Source organism: Lactuca sativa, chromosome 5 (genome assembly GCF_002870075.4).
Source record: "Lactuca sativa cultivar Salinas chromosome 5, Lsat_Salinas_v11, whole genome shotgun sequence".
NCBI lineage: Eukaryota > Viridiplantae > Streptophyta > Magnoliopsida > Asterales > Asteraceae > Lactuca > Lactuca sativa.
In genome coordinates, this window is record NC_056627.2 from 287,082,095 (window position 1) to 287,094,147 (window position 12,053).

At 34.3% G+C, this 12,053-nt stretch overlaps 1 protein-coding gene across 2 annotated transcripts; it reads right to left on the bottom strand.

The window, feature by feature from the left end:
* Window positions 1-2,417: 2,417 nt before the first annotated feature.
* LOC111910252 (protein MLN51 homolog) lies at window positions 2,418-7,202 on the bottom strand. Of its 2 annotated transcripts, XM_052771731.1 has the most exons (12): window positions 6,410-7,202; window positions 5,504-5,606; window positions 5,198-5,400; window positions 4,392-5,116; window positions 4,199-4,310; window positions 3,969-4,109; window positions 3,837-3,895; window positions 3,676-3,721; window positions 3,546-3,585; window positions 3,399-3,458; window positions 3,024-3,110; window positions 2,418-2,798 (listed from the first exon to the last, which is right to left on the bottom strand). In XM_052771731.1, the coding sequence occupies exons 1-9, from the start codon at window positions 6,985-6,987 to the stop codon at window positions 3,558-3,560; spliced, it is 1,995 nt and encodes a 664-aa protein (XP_052627691.1). In that variant the 5' UTR covers window positions 6,988-7,202; the 3' UTR covers window positions 2,418-2,798; window positions 3,024-3,110; window positions 3,399-3,458; window positions 3,546-3,557. The 2 variants fall into 2 exon arrangements, with proteins under 2 accessions (XP_052627691.1, XP_052627689.1); XM_052771729.1 differs by having other exon boundaries at window positions 3,399-3,585.
* Window positions 7,203-12,053: the final 4,851 nt, after the last annotated feature.

Genomic DNA, 12,053 nt, shown 5'->3' on the forward strand with positions numbered 1-12,053 from the left:
AGTCACTAAACTTTTTTTCGTTATCTATTTGCCACTAAATTATTAAAATTGTTCATATTTTACCCTTATGAGCGGCTGTTACCGGTCATAAGGGTAAAATGTGAACAATATTAATAGTTCAGTGACAAACAGATAATGAAAAAAAGTTTAACGACTAAATGTGAACAAAATCAAAAATTCGTTTCCCTCTAAAAAGTTCAATGACTAAATGTGAACAAACTTCCTATTGTATTATGTTTTAGCAAATTATTTATTTTTGTTAAATTATAGCAACATTTGTTGATGAAGAAATGTATGAAATAAAAAAAACAAAACCCCAAAAAATATATTAGAAAAAACGAAAAACTGAAACCGAAATAAAAAACCAATGGTTTGGTATTTTCCAAAATAAAACATCAAAATTTCCAATCTAATTTTGGTTTTACAAAAATTTAACTTTCAAATTTCCATATTTAAATCTCTTCCCTTTTTTATAGTCGAAAAATGATTATGAAACCAAAAAGGGAATGAGAAAGCGCTCAATTCAGAATTTTTTTTATCCAAAACTCCCCTTAACACATGGCATAAAGATTTTGCTTCAATCCGGAAAATCCAAAAAAATTTCAATTTTTAGCTTTGTTTACGGACCATATTTGACAAAAATTTTGGTAGAAATTGTCAATTTCAAAATTCTGTCAAAGGCGATCCGTGAACAAAGCTGCAAATTGAAGATTTTTGGATTTTCCGGATTGAAGCAAAATGTTTATGTCATGTTTTAAGGGGGTGTTTTGGATAGAAAAATTTCAAATTGAGCTCTTTCTCATTCCCTTTTTGGTTTTATAATCATTTTTCGATTATAAAAAGGGGGAGAGATTTAGATATAGAAAGTCGAAAGTTGAATTTTTCACATTATGCAAACTTGAAGACCGAAGTGACCTCGAGTATTTGAAGTTTATGAAATAATTCGATTGGAGATTCGGAAATGATTTCGGTTCATAATGGGTTTGGACTTATTGAAGATTTTTTGAGTGCGCATAAATGCTCAAATTTTGGGTAATTTTTTGGAGAATGAGAAACTCCTAATTACCTTTTGATGTTCGGTTTGTATGGTCTCATATTCTAGAACCCCGATTGAAAAGTCATGGAAGAATTGAAGATTTGGTGTTCATCTCTACATGCGTCACGTTTGAGGCTTAATTCGTGAAGTTGCTCGAGTTTGGAGGATTTGAAGCGGGTCATGGATTCCTAACTTTGAGGGTGAGAATGTTTGATACAAAGTTATCCATATATGACTTTGTAAATGGTTTGACTTTTGTAGACCCACTTGTATGTGGTAAAGTAGCCTTGTGACATGGGAGAGAGAGAGATAGAGAGACATGTAAAAACCTATATATAAGGTGGGTTCATACCACATATAGAGGTGTGCTTGAAAGATGTAACATTGAGAGTGTTAGTGTGTTAATTATATAGATTTAGATCTAGATCCTTTTTTTGTAAACACCTTTCATAATCGAATGCATCTCTTAAACACCCAAATCACCGTATTCTTTAATTTTGTATGCCAAATCAATGATCATAATTCACATCGATGAAAATGATTCATTTTTTTGTAAAATAAAAAATCAGATTGGAAATTTTGATTTTTTATTTTGGAAAATACCAAACCATTGGTTTTTTATTTCCGTTTCGGTTTTTCGTAGATTTCTTCATTTGTTAGAATTTAACAAAAATAAATAATTTGCTAAAACATAATACAAAATGAAGTTTGTTCACATTTAATCATTAAACTTTTTTTTAGAGGGAAGCGAACTTTCAATTTTGTTCATATTTAGTCACTAAACTTTTTTCATTATCTATTTGCTACTAAACTATTGAAATTGTTCACATTTTACTCTTATGACCGGTAAAATGTGAACAGTTTCAATAGTTCAGTGGCAAATACATAACGAAAAAAATTTAATGACTAAATATGAACAAAATCGAAAGTTCATTACCCTTACAAGTCATTATCCCTTACATAAATGATTTTTACCTAAGGATAATTTCTGTACTTTTTTTTTCCATATTTAAGAAGACCATTAGATAGTTACAGAGGAGAAATGTAACTATGTCATACTTAAGGACGACCATATAATTTATTTTACAGACATTATTTGTGTACCTCTATCATACTAAAAAACCCTTATATGTATTTACAATTCTATACAGCAAAATTAAATGAACAAATGTTTATTTCGGACCAAATGAAGTCTTGATAAAAACAAACGGTTAAATATAACATTTTGTTTATTAACTATAACCAGATAAAAAATAGTATTAACACTTAAATACTTGACATACAAAATTCTAAAATTCTAAAATAAAAAAAAATAAAAAAAAAAAAAAATTATTTGATGAACAATGATATAGATTGTTAAATACCTTTTTATATAGACAACTTCAAAAAAGGGGTTGATTTTATTATTGCAATTTTAACTGCCTAAAGAAAAGAGGTCAGACAACTGCATACCAATAACAAACCCACACACCCAGCAAAACCAAAACATACGATGATGATTCAACCCCCCAAAAAAACACAACTCAGTCCTTAAAAGTTGAGAAAAACAACTTACATGAGGAAACAAAAATAAAAAAAATACCAAAGACACTTCCAACAGAAAAGTAAAAAAGGTAAAAAGAAAAAAGAAAAAAAAAAAAAAAGTTTTACTACACTTGACTTGACACAAAGCCACTGCACCATATCTCTTGTTCTTTACTACTTTCCCATGAGAAGGAAGCCTTTCACAAAACAAAACAAAAGAAACAAAGCCACAATAAACCTGAAAATCCAAATATCACAATTATGTCAGTCGATTTATAGTAAATTACATTTTTGGTCCCGAAGTTTTGTAAGATGAGAGTAGAGTTGGTTTTTGCAATTTGGTCCAAAAATAATAGGTCATTTATGTCACTTGGAACTAGGACCAAAAAAACCTCCAATAGTGGAAGAGAAAACTTTTGTGACAAAAAATAATAATAATAATAATAATGTAACAATACAATACCTCGCATCCAGAAAAAGTCCTGCCACCTGTCAGGCTGCATTCTTTTGCTAAGAAGATGAAGCATGAGCAGGCGTTTCAAACACATACCTGACAACAAAAACATTATCAAGGTAAAAATATGGGGTTATTACTTGTAAAATAACAATGTACTTTCATTTATTTGTTTATCATATTCATATCATAGCATCCTAGTTTCATTTACATCATTGTAGTTTGAAAAATATTAATCATTTATAGCCAATTCTTACTGATATATAATTGAGTATTTGTCATAATGAGAGTTTGTTGCATTTATCATAATCATAAGCACACAACATGAAAGGAGTTAATTCATTTCTCATACAAAAAATATAAAAATTAAAAAAGAGTGAGTACCTTAAATAATTGGGAAATACAGCAGCTGCCCAAATTGGAGATCACAAGATGGCCTAAGGCCTGCAGCACCACAAGCAAGTACACCACTCATCAGGAATTCAGTTGGAAACTCACACTCACACCTAATTTTTTTAAATAGGTTTTCACCTATTTAATACTTCACTTATCAAACTTCATTTCTGTGTATCTGTATGCCAACAACCACCAATAACAAATTAGTACTTTTTCTTTTTTTAATTTTCTAAAATAAAAAGAAGCCTCTAGAATTCAAACATGCCTGCGAGCTTTAGTCTGTCTTTGCCTCAATTCATCATTTGCAAGCTCTGCAAAATCAAATACAACCAAAACCTTTTTACCAAATTTGCCCTCATATTTATCCATACATATACATATACAGCATCCAATGGGAAAAAGAAAGAAACAGGGTCTATGTCTTACCAGGTCTCTGAGAAGGCTTCACTTCACTACCAGGTTTATTTGTACTACTAATGTCTTTGCTGCAATGAAACCCAAAGATAAATGACCTAAATACCCTGAGAATCATAAATCATAATAACAATAAAAACAGACCTTGTAGGAGGCAGTGCAGAGGTCTGGCCAGATGGCCTAGCATGATAAGCAGCATCCATTGTGATATAAGGTGAACAATATGTTGCCCCTAAAGCTCCTGCAGCACCTAAAGCCCCAGCAGCACCAGCCAAAACAGGTAGCCTACAACAAAATTTCACAATTTTATCCATTTACTCACTTAAAATTTTTATTTATTTATTTATTCATACAATACTAAATTCTAAAAATACCATGTCATTTCTGAATTCCCCATTCCATTGGGCTGAGCAACATACCCAGGGAATGCCATGCCAACAGCAGGAACTCCAAGCCCACCGGGATGCTGCCCCGCAAATTGCATTACTACAAATTTAATAACAGATTAGACACCATAAATTTTTATTTAACATTTTTTTTAATTACCAAAATAGCCCCTGGGTTTACCTGGCAAAAACGTTGGAGCACCAGGGAAATTCTGATCACCATGATAAGAAAATGAGCTCATACCCGTTGTCTGAAGACTGCCTTTTCCTTTTCCATTTCCATTTCCATTTCCAACCAATGCTGTTTTAGAATTATCATTAGATTCTGTAGGAGATTCCATTTCTGCAGATTCTTTAGGTGGTGGGGAAGAAGCACGGGACCCACTAGCAGAACGCTGCCCGAACTGCTGACCGGGATTTTGCAGATTGGGGTTAAGCTGGTTAAGGGCAGGAGCACGTTGGAAAGAATGAACTTGGTTTGGGGAAGAAACCCGATTTACTTGGTGATGAGGTGGCACTGGCACAGGTTGATATACTTGACCAAATGAAACTGGGCCTCTCCCCTCAGCCCTTTGGGTAGGATTGATGAAAGAGGGACCAGAATCATCAATATAAAGCTTCTCAATGTTTAAAGAATCAGAAACAGCATTTCTTCCTCGCATGTTATTATTGGATTGTGAAACTGGATAATTTTCACGCTTATTAACTGATCCAGTTTGAGCATCTTTTTTCTGATTCAAGTTGGTTTCTTTATTTCCAGAAGGGTAAAATGGAGGAGAAGCAGAATTCAAATTTGATGCCAGAACGTTTTTCCTAGCTGGAGCTTGAGTGGACTCTGACGCTGATGTGGCAGCAGATGTTCTTCCTGAATTTGCATGACCAGTCTTCTCCATTGACTTTGCAGGTCTGAAATTATTCAGCAATACAAAATATTAAGTAATGGTGAAAAAAAAACAAAACACAAAACATTTTCTACTCAGTACTCACTGTCTGTTTTGTGAAGAAGCTTCAAAATTGTTTTGTGAAGTAGGTTGATATTTTCTAGGGCCTCGACCTCTCACAGGTCTGGATGTATTATTTTGATTGTTGTTGTTGTATGTTTTAGGTCTGTTTCCTGATACAAAATTACGATCTTCTCCTCGGTTTCTACCACGGGTGCCTCGATTACGACCCCTGGGAGCTCTCCTACCCTGATAATAGAATGTATATTAAAACAAAAGGAAGTGCAGAAAAAAGGGAGGGTGTAATTTATATATTATAAGATGCATTAATCTTCTAGAAATAACAATTCACCTCATCGTAATGCCTTTCTTGCATAGACATTTCCTCGAATTTATCGTGTCCCCATTTTCTGTCATCTCTTAATTCCCACAGCTTCCTCCCGCCAAGAGTTCGCCTATAACACCACATTGAATAAATTAGTGTAAATCTTGATCCGATTCACAGACTAAGAACCATGATACGAGTTATGTTACTTTTGAAAGGGATTCAATTCAAGAATGTTCTTATTTTGTTGCTTTCTTGTAGCTTAAAGTAATTGTTGGTTATAATGAAAAAAAGTAACCCGTTTGTCACTAACATGTCAAATATGAACTATTTGGGGACATGTGGAGTGTTGGTTGATGAATAAATAAGAAAATAGTTGATGATATTTGCATGATAAAAAATAGCAATGACCAGGATATGCCATGCAAATGTCCTGCTTCCCCCAAGTATCAAAGTGTTTCCAAACCTTGCCCTATTGTAAAAGACCCATTCCTATAAAACTCATGAGACCAATAAAGATGTTTATTTTTTTTTTCAAAATACTCAGGTTCTTCAAGTAAAATCCCTTCTAAATGTTGATGCCTATCAAAAACCCTAAAGGGCAGAAGAACTAAAGGATTTATTAGACAACTTCTGTTGCAATTATAATTTAGCAAGAACAGAAACCAGAAATTCTATATTTTGAAATCCCCTTTGCACAATTCTTGTGTATTTCTAATAGCATTTATGATATTGTGAAATAATTGGTCAAATGTTTGTGCCATTGCACTTAAATGCAGTTTTCCTTCAACACCAAACAGAAAAGGCACATCTTTGAGACAATGAGACTGATTAAACTAAAAGGAAAAACCATTTGAAGGACATTCCCTTAGTCATAACATCGATTAGAACTGCAATACAAACTAGAAGAAAGAAAATCAAGTGCAAAAATACCTGTGTCTACCACCAGAACTGTCTCTGAACCGGTCATCGTGCATGTAAAATGCTCCAGCCGTTGGCACTTGGAATGGCTCGTTCTCCTTCTTTTCTTCCGGCCCTCCATCTCCCTCTCCCTCTCCCTCACCTTCCCCCACTGTTCCATTCGCATTGTCATCAAACTGATCAACACTCTCAGGTGCATAAAACCCATCCCCATCTGTTTGATCGTTCTCCCTTTTGACTCCCACAGAAGTCCCCTCGATAACACCATCCAAGTCCTCCCTCACACCTTGAACTTCACTCCGAACCCGTCCTTGTACAAGCTGTTCGTCTTCAACTTCCTCAAGCAACTCTTCCTCCTCCGCTAAATCATATTCTTCATCATCATACTCCGCCGCAGCACCCTGATCGTCCGATTCATAATCTGAAACCCTAGAGTCAATTACCCTTACCCTTCCCCTAACCCTCACATCATCGTCATCATCCACTTCCTCCTCATCGTCACTCGCCTCCCTCCTCCTCCGCATCGTCAGAGATAGCTTCGCCTGCTCTGGATCACTCTCATACTCCTCTTCTTCACCCACATCCGCCATTTGAACTCACAACAACCCCAATAACAAAAACCCTAACCCCAATTAAGACACCAAACCAGATCAGAACATCCAAATATTCCCCCGTAAATCAACAACAACAGCAATGGACAAGAAATCAAAAGTAACAAGTGTCCGGCTGGGGTGTAGACTTGTAGGTAGAATATCTAAATTTCTAGGGCACCTATTTGGGTGGAAAATTGAGAGTAGAAGATAAGGGGGCGGTAGATATATAGAAAGAAGCGATAAAACGGTAAACAAGTCCCTCAACCCTTTCAAAATTATCACATTAGACCTTCGTAAAATATATATTTTCATTAAACTTCTTATAATTTGTTTATTATATTAGTATAAGTTTTAATCGTGGTTATCCACTAAGGCTAGAATTACTTTTGTATAGATCATTACATCTTTTGAATTTTTAAAAATGTTTTCACTAATCTTTATCTTTGTTAATTAATGAATATATAGTGAAAAGGAATTTTAATGAAAGTTTTATTTATATATAATTTTGACAAATTTTACAATTGATTTTCATGGTTTGCAAAATTGAGAACAACTGTTAGAACCACTACATATATATGTGTGGTTTTTATTTGTTGTACACTTGTACGGTTGATCATACATATCCATGCATTGAATCAAACATTTGAGTTGTTGTTTTTCTATTAATAACAAATATGCCTTTTGAACGGATATGAAAACTACAATACATAGGCATTCTCCATGATTTAAGTTTCTTTTATGGTTGGTTCTAATATATGTAAGTTGACTTTATTATCTTTTTAATTATTTTATAGAAAAATGCAAAAATGTTTTTTTTGGATTTGGTTAAAAAAAAGTTCAACATCCACAGATGGTCCAAAACGATATATTTTTTGTGGTTTTGGTCTTTATCATACAAGAAATGACTTTTGTATCCTTTTAATTCTTTTTTATATTTATATAACATTTTTATAACTATAAAATAATAAAATTTGGAACCCACACCTCCACCGTATCCCCCACATGTCTTTCTCCTTCCTTCTTTCCTAAACGCGAAGCTAAAAAAATACATCTTCTCAAGCCTAGATTTTGGGGAAAAATGGTTAAAATAAATTTCTTAATTATGGTATGAGAAGAAAGGGGGTGGTGAGATGATTCACCTTCTTTAAATATGTGTAAGTTATGGTGATTTTTCTTGGTGAGAGTGATGATGAATACAAACACAAACAAATGCATCATCTTTTTCATATAGGTTCACCTTCTTCACATAGTAGTAGACGATGAACACAAACACACACAAATCGACTTTCGGGGTTTGTTCACAAATCGATTTATGGGTTTTGAAAGGGCTAGCAATGAACACAAACATGCATAAATCGATTTTGTTTATGGATTCATTGATTTTGTTTCTAGGTTCATGGGTATCTATGTATTTCGTTTCAAAAGCAAGTAATAGAGTAAAAGAGGGTCTAGGGTTTAGTACAAGTTGCGATGTTTATTATTGTGTGTGTGTGTGTGTTAAATCTAAAAGTCATTGATTTACACGTGTTTGTTCATCATTATGTGTGTGCGCGTTGAATCTAAAAGCGATCGACTCATAGGTATTTGTTCATCCTTATGTATGTGTTGAATCTGAACCCCAATCAACGAGGATGATGAGGATCTATAATTTTTCATCTTCTTGACGTGTACTATAGAGTGGGGATACGGTGTGTGGGTGTAGTGTTAGATAATTATGAGACCACATCATATATATTTAATGTTATCATTAAATACAATTCTTATGGTAAGAATATAAATTGTTGATGCTGATTCATAGAATATTTACTTACCTTGTGGGTTGAGTTCCCAATTTTGATTCAAGATCCTCAAGATCCCTTCCATCTCTCACATTAGGGTATATTTCCATCTATATATACATGTGATAAGGAGCAAATAAAGACACATGGAATACACATGTAAATTCATTTAGGGTTTGTTGAGGGATTTTAGAGATAGCTCTTGAGTTCAACTGGAAAACTCAACCCTAGTTCTTCAGACCCAAAGATCATAATTGAATCAGATATGCAATCATTTTTTTCATGTTTAAGTTTTCTTTTAATCGGATTCGAGATTAAAGATCTAAAGTTTATGCTTCTGCGTTTATGTTTTGGTTATCAAAGATAACCAACAATTGGTATTAGAGCTAGCTAAAATTTGTTACTAAAAATCTTGTTAATGGTTGGTTTCAAACCAAAAGCTCAGACTGCCGATCCGTAAAATCCCTGCGCTAACAATATCAAATAACACCCAATAAATAATTGGTCCTTTACCCACAGCTGGAAACCTAGTCTGACTGCCCAATACTCAGGGTAAAAGTCTATTTTACCCTTCCCTCAATTGGCCCAAAAATTTGAATCCCAAACCAATAACATTAAAGCCAAATATGGCCCAATATCTAAATTGGCCTAAAACCCAACATATACCTAATCCAAGAAGGCCCAATATCTTAAAAGGCCCAAAATATCCATTGGTCAACCCTCGTCAAGTTTTTGGTTAATGGTCAAATGTCAAAAAGTCAATAATTCAAGGAAGTCCATACAAACTGAGTACGCCCTACGTACTCAATTGGTACGCCCAACGTACTATGGATTTTGACCAGCCTGCGGGGGTGCTGACCCAGTACGCGTTGCGTACCAGGAGGTATGCCCCGTGTACGTTGTATGCTCTTAAACCATATAGAAAAGGTCTTTAACCTTTAAGCCAAAACGTCCAATGCTCAGAACTAGATCCAAATCATGTATCAACCTATAAAAGTCGTTAACTTTGAGCTTTTGCATGGCTCAATAGGTCCTAAATCCAAGCCTTAACTTTACAACTTCAATAAGGAGCTAATACACATGCATGGGTAGATATCAATCATCAAGATTACATTTTTATGCATTTGGGACCCCTAAAACGTCCAGATCTAGTGACCAAACTTCTGGAGCAACTCTTTCTCATAAGGACAAACCAAAGGGACCAAATTATGCTACAAATTACTCCAAACTAGATCTACTAAAGGAGATGTCAAGACAAGAGCTTTTTACCTTCAATAGGTTGCAAAAGAGGTGTAACTTTTGGATCTCCAAGCGATGATTCTTCAACAGCCTTCAATCACTTCAAAATGCTCAAGAACACACCAAGATACCTCTCAAGAGCTTAATAACTCAAATATGGTGCCTAAGGGGTCGATATTAGGGTTCAGGAGGTATGGAGACTGATAAAAGGCAAGGCCCCAATAACATGACGAGCTTAAATAGGGGTAAGACCCTAAAACTTAGGGTTTCTAGTTGAAGGGAGTACACCTTGTGTACTCCTGAGTATGTCCGACATACTCAAACGGTATAGGTGATCATATATTCCACTACGCCCTGTGTACTCAATGAGTACGCCCCGCGTACTAGACAAAGCTCCAGAAAACTTCAACTTCAATCGGCCATAACTCCTTCGTTCTAAGTTCATTTTTGACGTTATTTATATCCACATAAAGTTAAAGAGAAGCTCCAACATTCTATCAACTCTTCTTTGTCTAAAAACTTCCCAAACTTAAACCCAAAATTCATAAAGGATCGAACTGCCAAATCACGGTTATACCTTTGGGCTCTGAAACACAATCGAACACTCTCATCACCTAATATATAATACCCACCTCCAAAAAGGTCTAATTCCCTCTTCACTAAAGCCCGAAGCCTTATGATAACTGATAATCAGGTCACGACCCCGAATAATGAAGCGATTCAAAACTCGGTGTTACAATTTTGATCGTAGAAGGGGAAAATGGTATTTTGCTCAAATTATGGACTAGACTTGGCGTGGGACTAGTTGAGTTTGGATAATTACCTTAATTGCTAATTAGGATTATTTGATGCGATTAAAAGATAGAGTCTAGTTCCGACAGTTCGGGTGTGAGTTTTCTTAGTCTTTTGTGCGAGGTGAGTCTTCTCATCATATTTGTATGTGTGGTAGTGTGTGTGTGTGTGTGTGTGTATATATATATATATATATATATATATATATGCTGACCAATTAGGTCTATTTGTTGATACTGTGATATGTGTTGTTGCGTGTGTTGAGGGTAGTCTCCAGGGTTGCTGATAACCCACATGGCATGTTGTTTGTCCACATAGACTTTGGGTAGTTTTTAGGGTTGTTGATAACCTATGATTGTTTATTTTTGTTGTGTTGTATGTGATATTTTAGGGAACTCATTAAGCTTCGCGCTTACAGTTGTTGATTACATGTGTTTCAGGTACTTCTGATGATCATGGGGGGACGAATGCTTGATTGTATATATTTGTCTGTTGATTATGATTCCAGATATTTTGGGACACTCTCATATTATTATGATGATTTGTATTTGATACTTGTGATTTTTCTTTTGATGGGTTTTTATGAACAATACTTTTAGTTAATTAAAAAGGAAAATTTTGGTTTGAAAATAGGATGTTACATATTAATAAATTAATATAACAATAATAATAATAATAATAATAATAATAATAATAATAATAATAATAATAATAATAATAATAATAATAATAATAAAGGGTATAATAGTCATTTTAGGTCTGGTAGGGACAAAACTTGAAAGAAAATCAAACCACAATGTTAAGAAAAAAATAAAGATCAAACATGCAAATTATCCTAAATTACAAGTACTATTTATATAATTTAGGGATAATGACTTCAGAGGGTAACCAACTATATCATTTGTACATATTTGGTCATTTAATTTTTTTGGTGTACAATTAATCATTAAACTTGTTTTTTTTGTTTAAAACATATCACTATTACATGCAATAGCAGGTAAAACTTACTGGGGGGGGGGGGGGGGGTTGAGTTCCATCTCCGATGACATTTCCGGTGAAAGCAAGCTCCGATGACGTCCCCGGTCATACTCTCCGGCCAAACATGATTTTTCCGGTTACCTTCTCCAGTAAAACATGTATTTTCCAGCGAATAGGGTTCTTGAAGGACCCATTTTTGTCCAAAATTCTATAGCATTCTAAGATCTGAAACATGAACACATACATATTTGGAGCTTTATATTTCAAGCTTTTTTT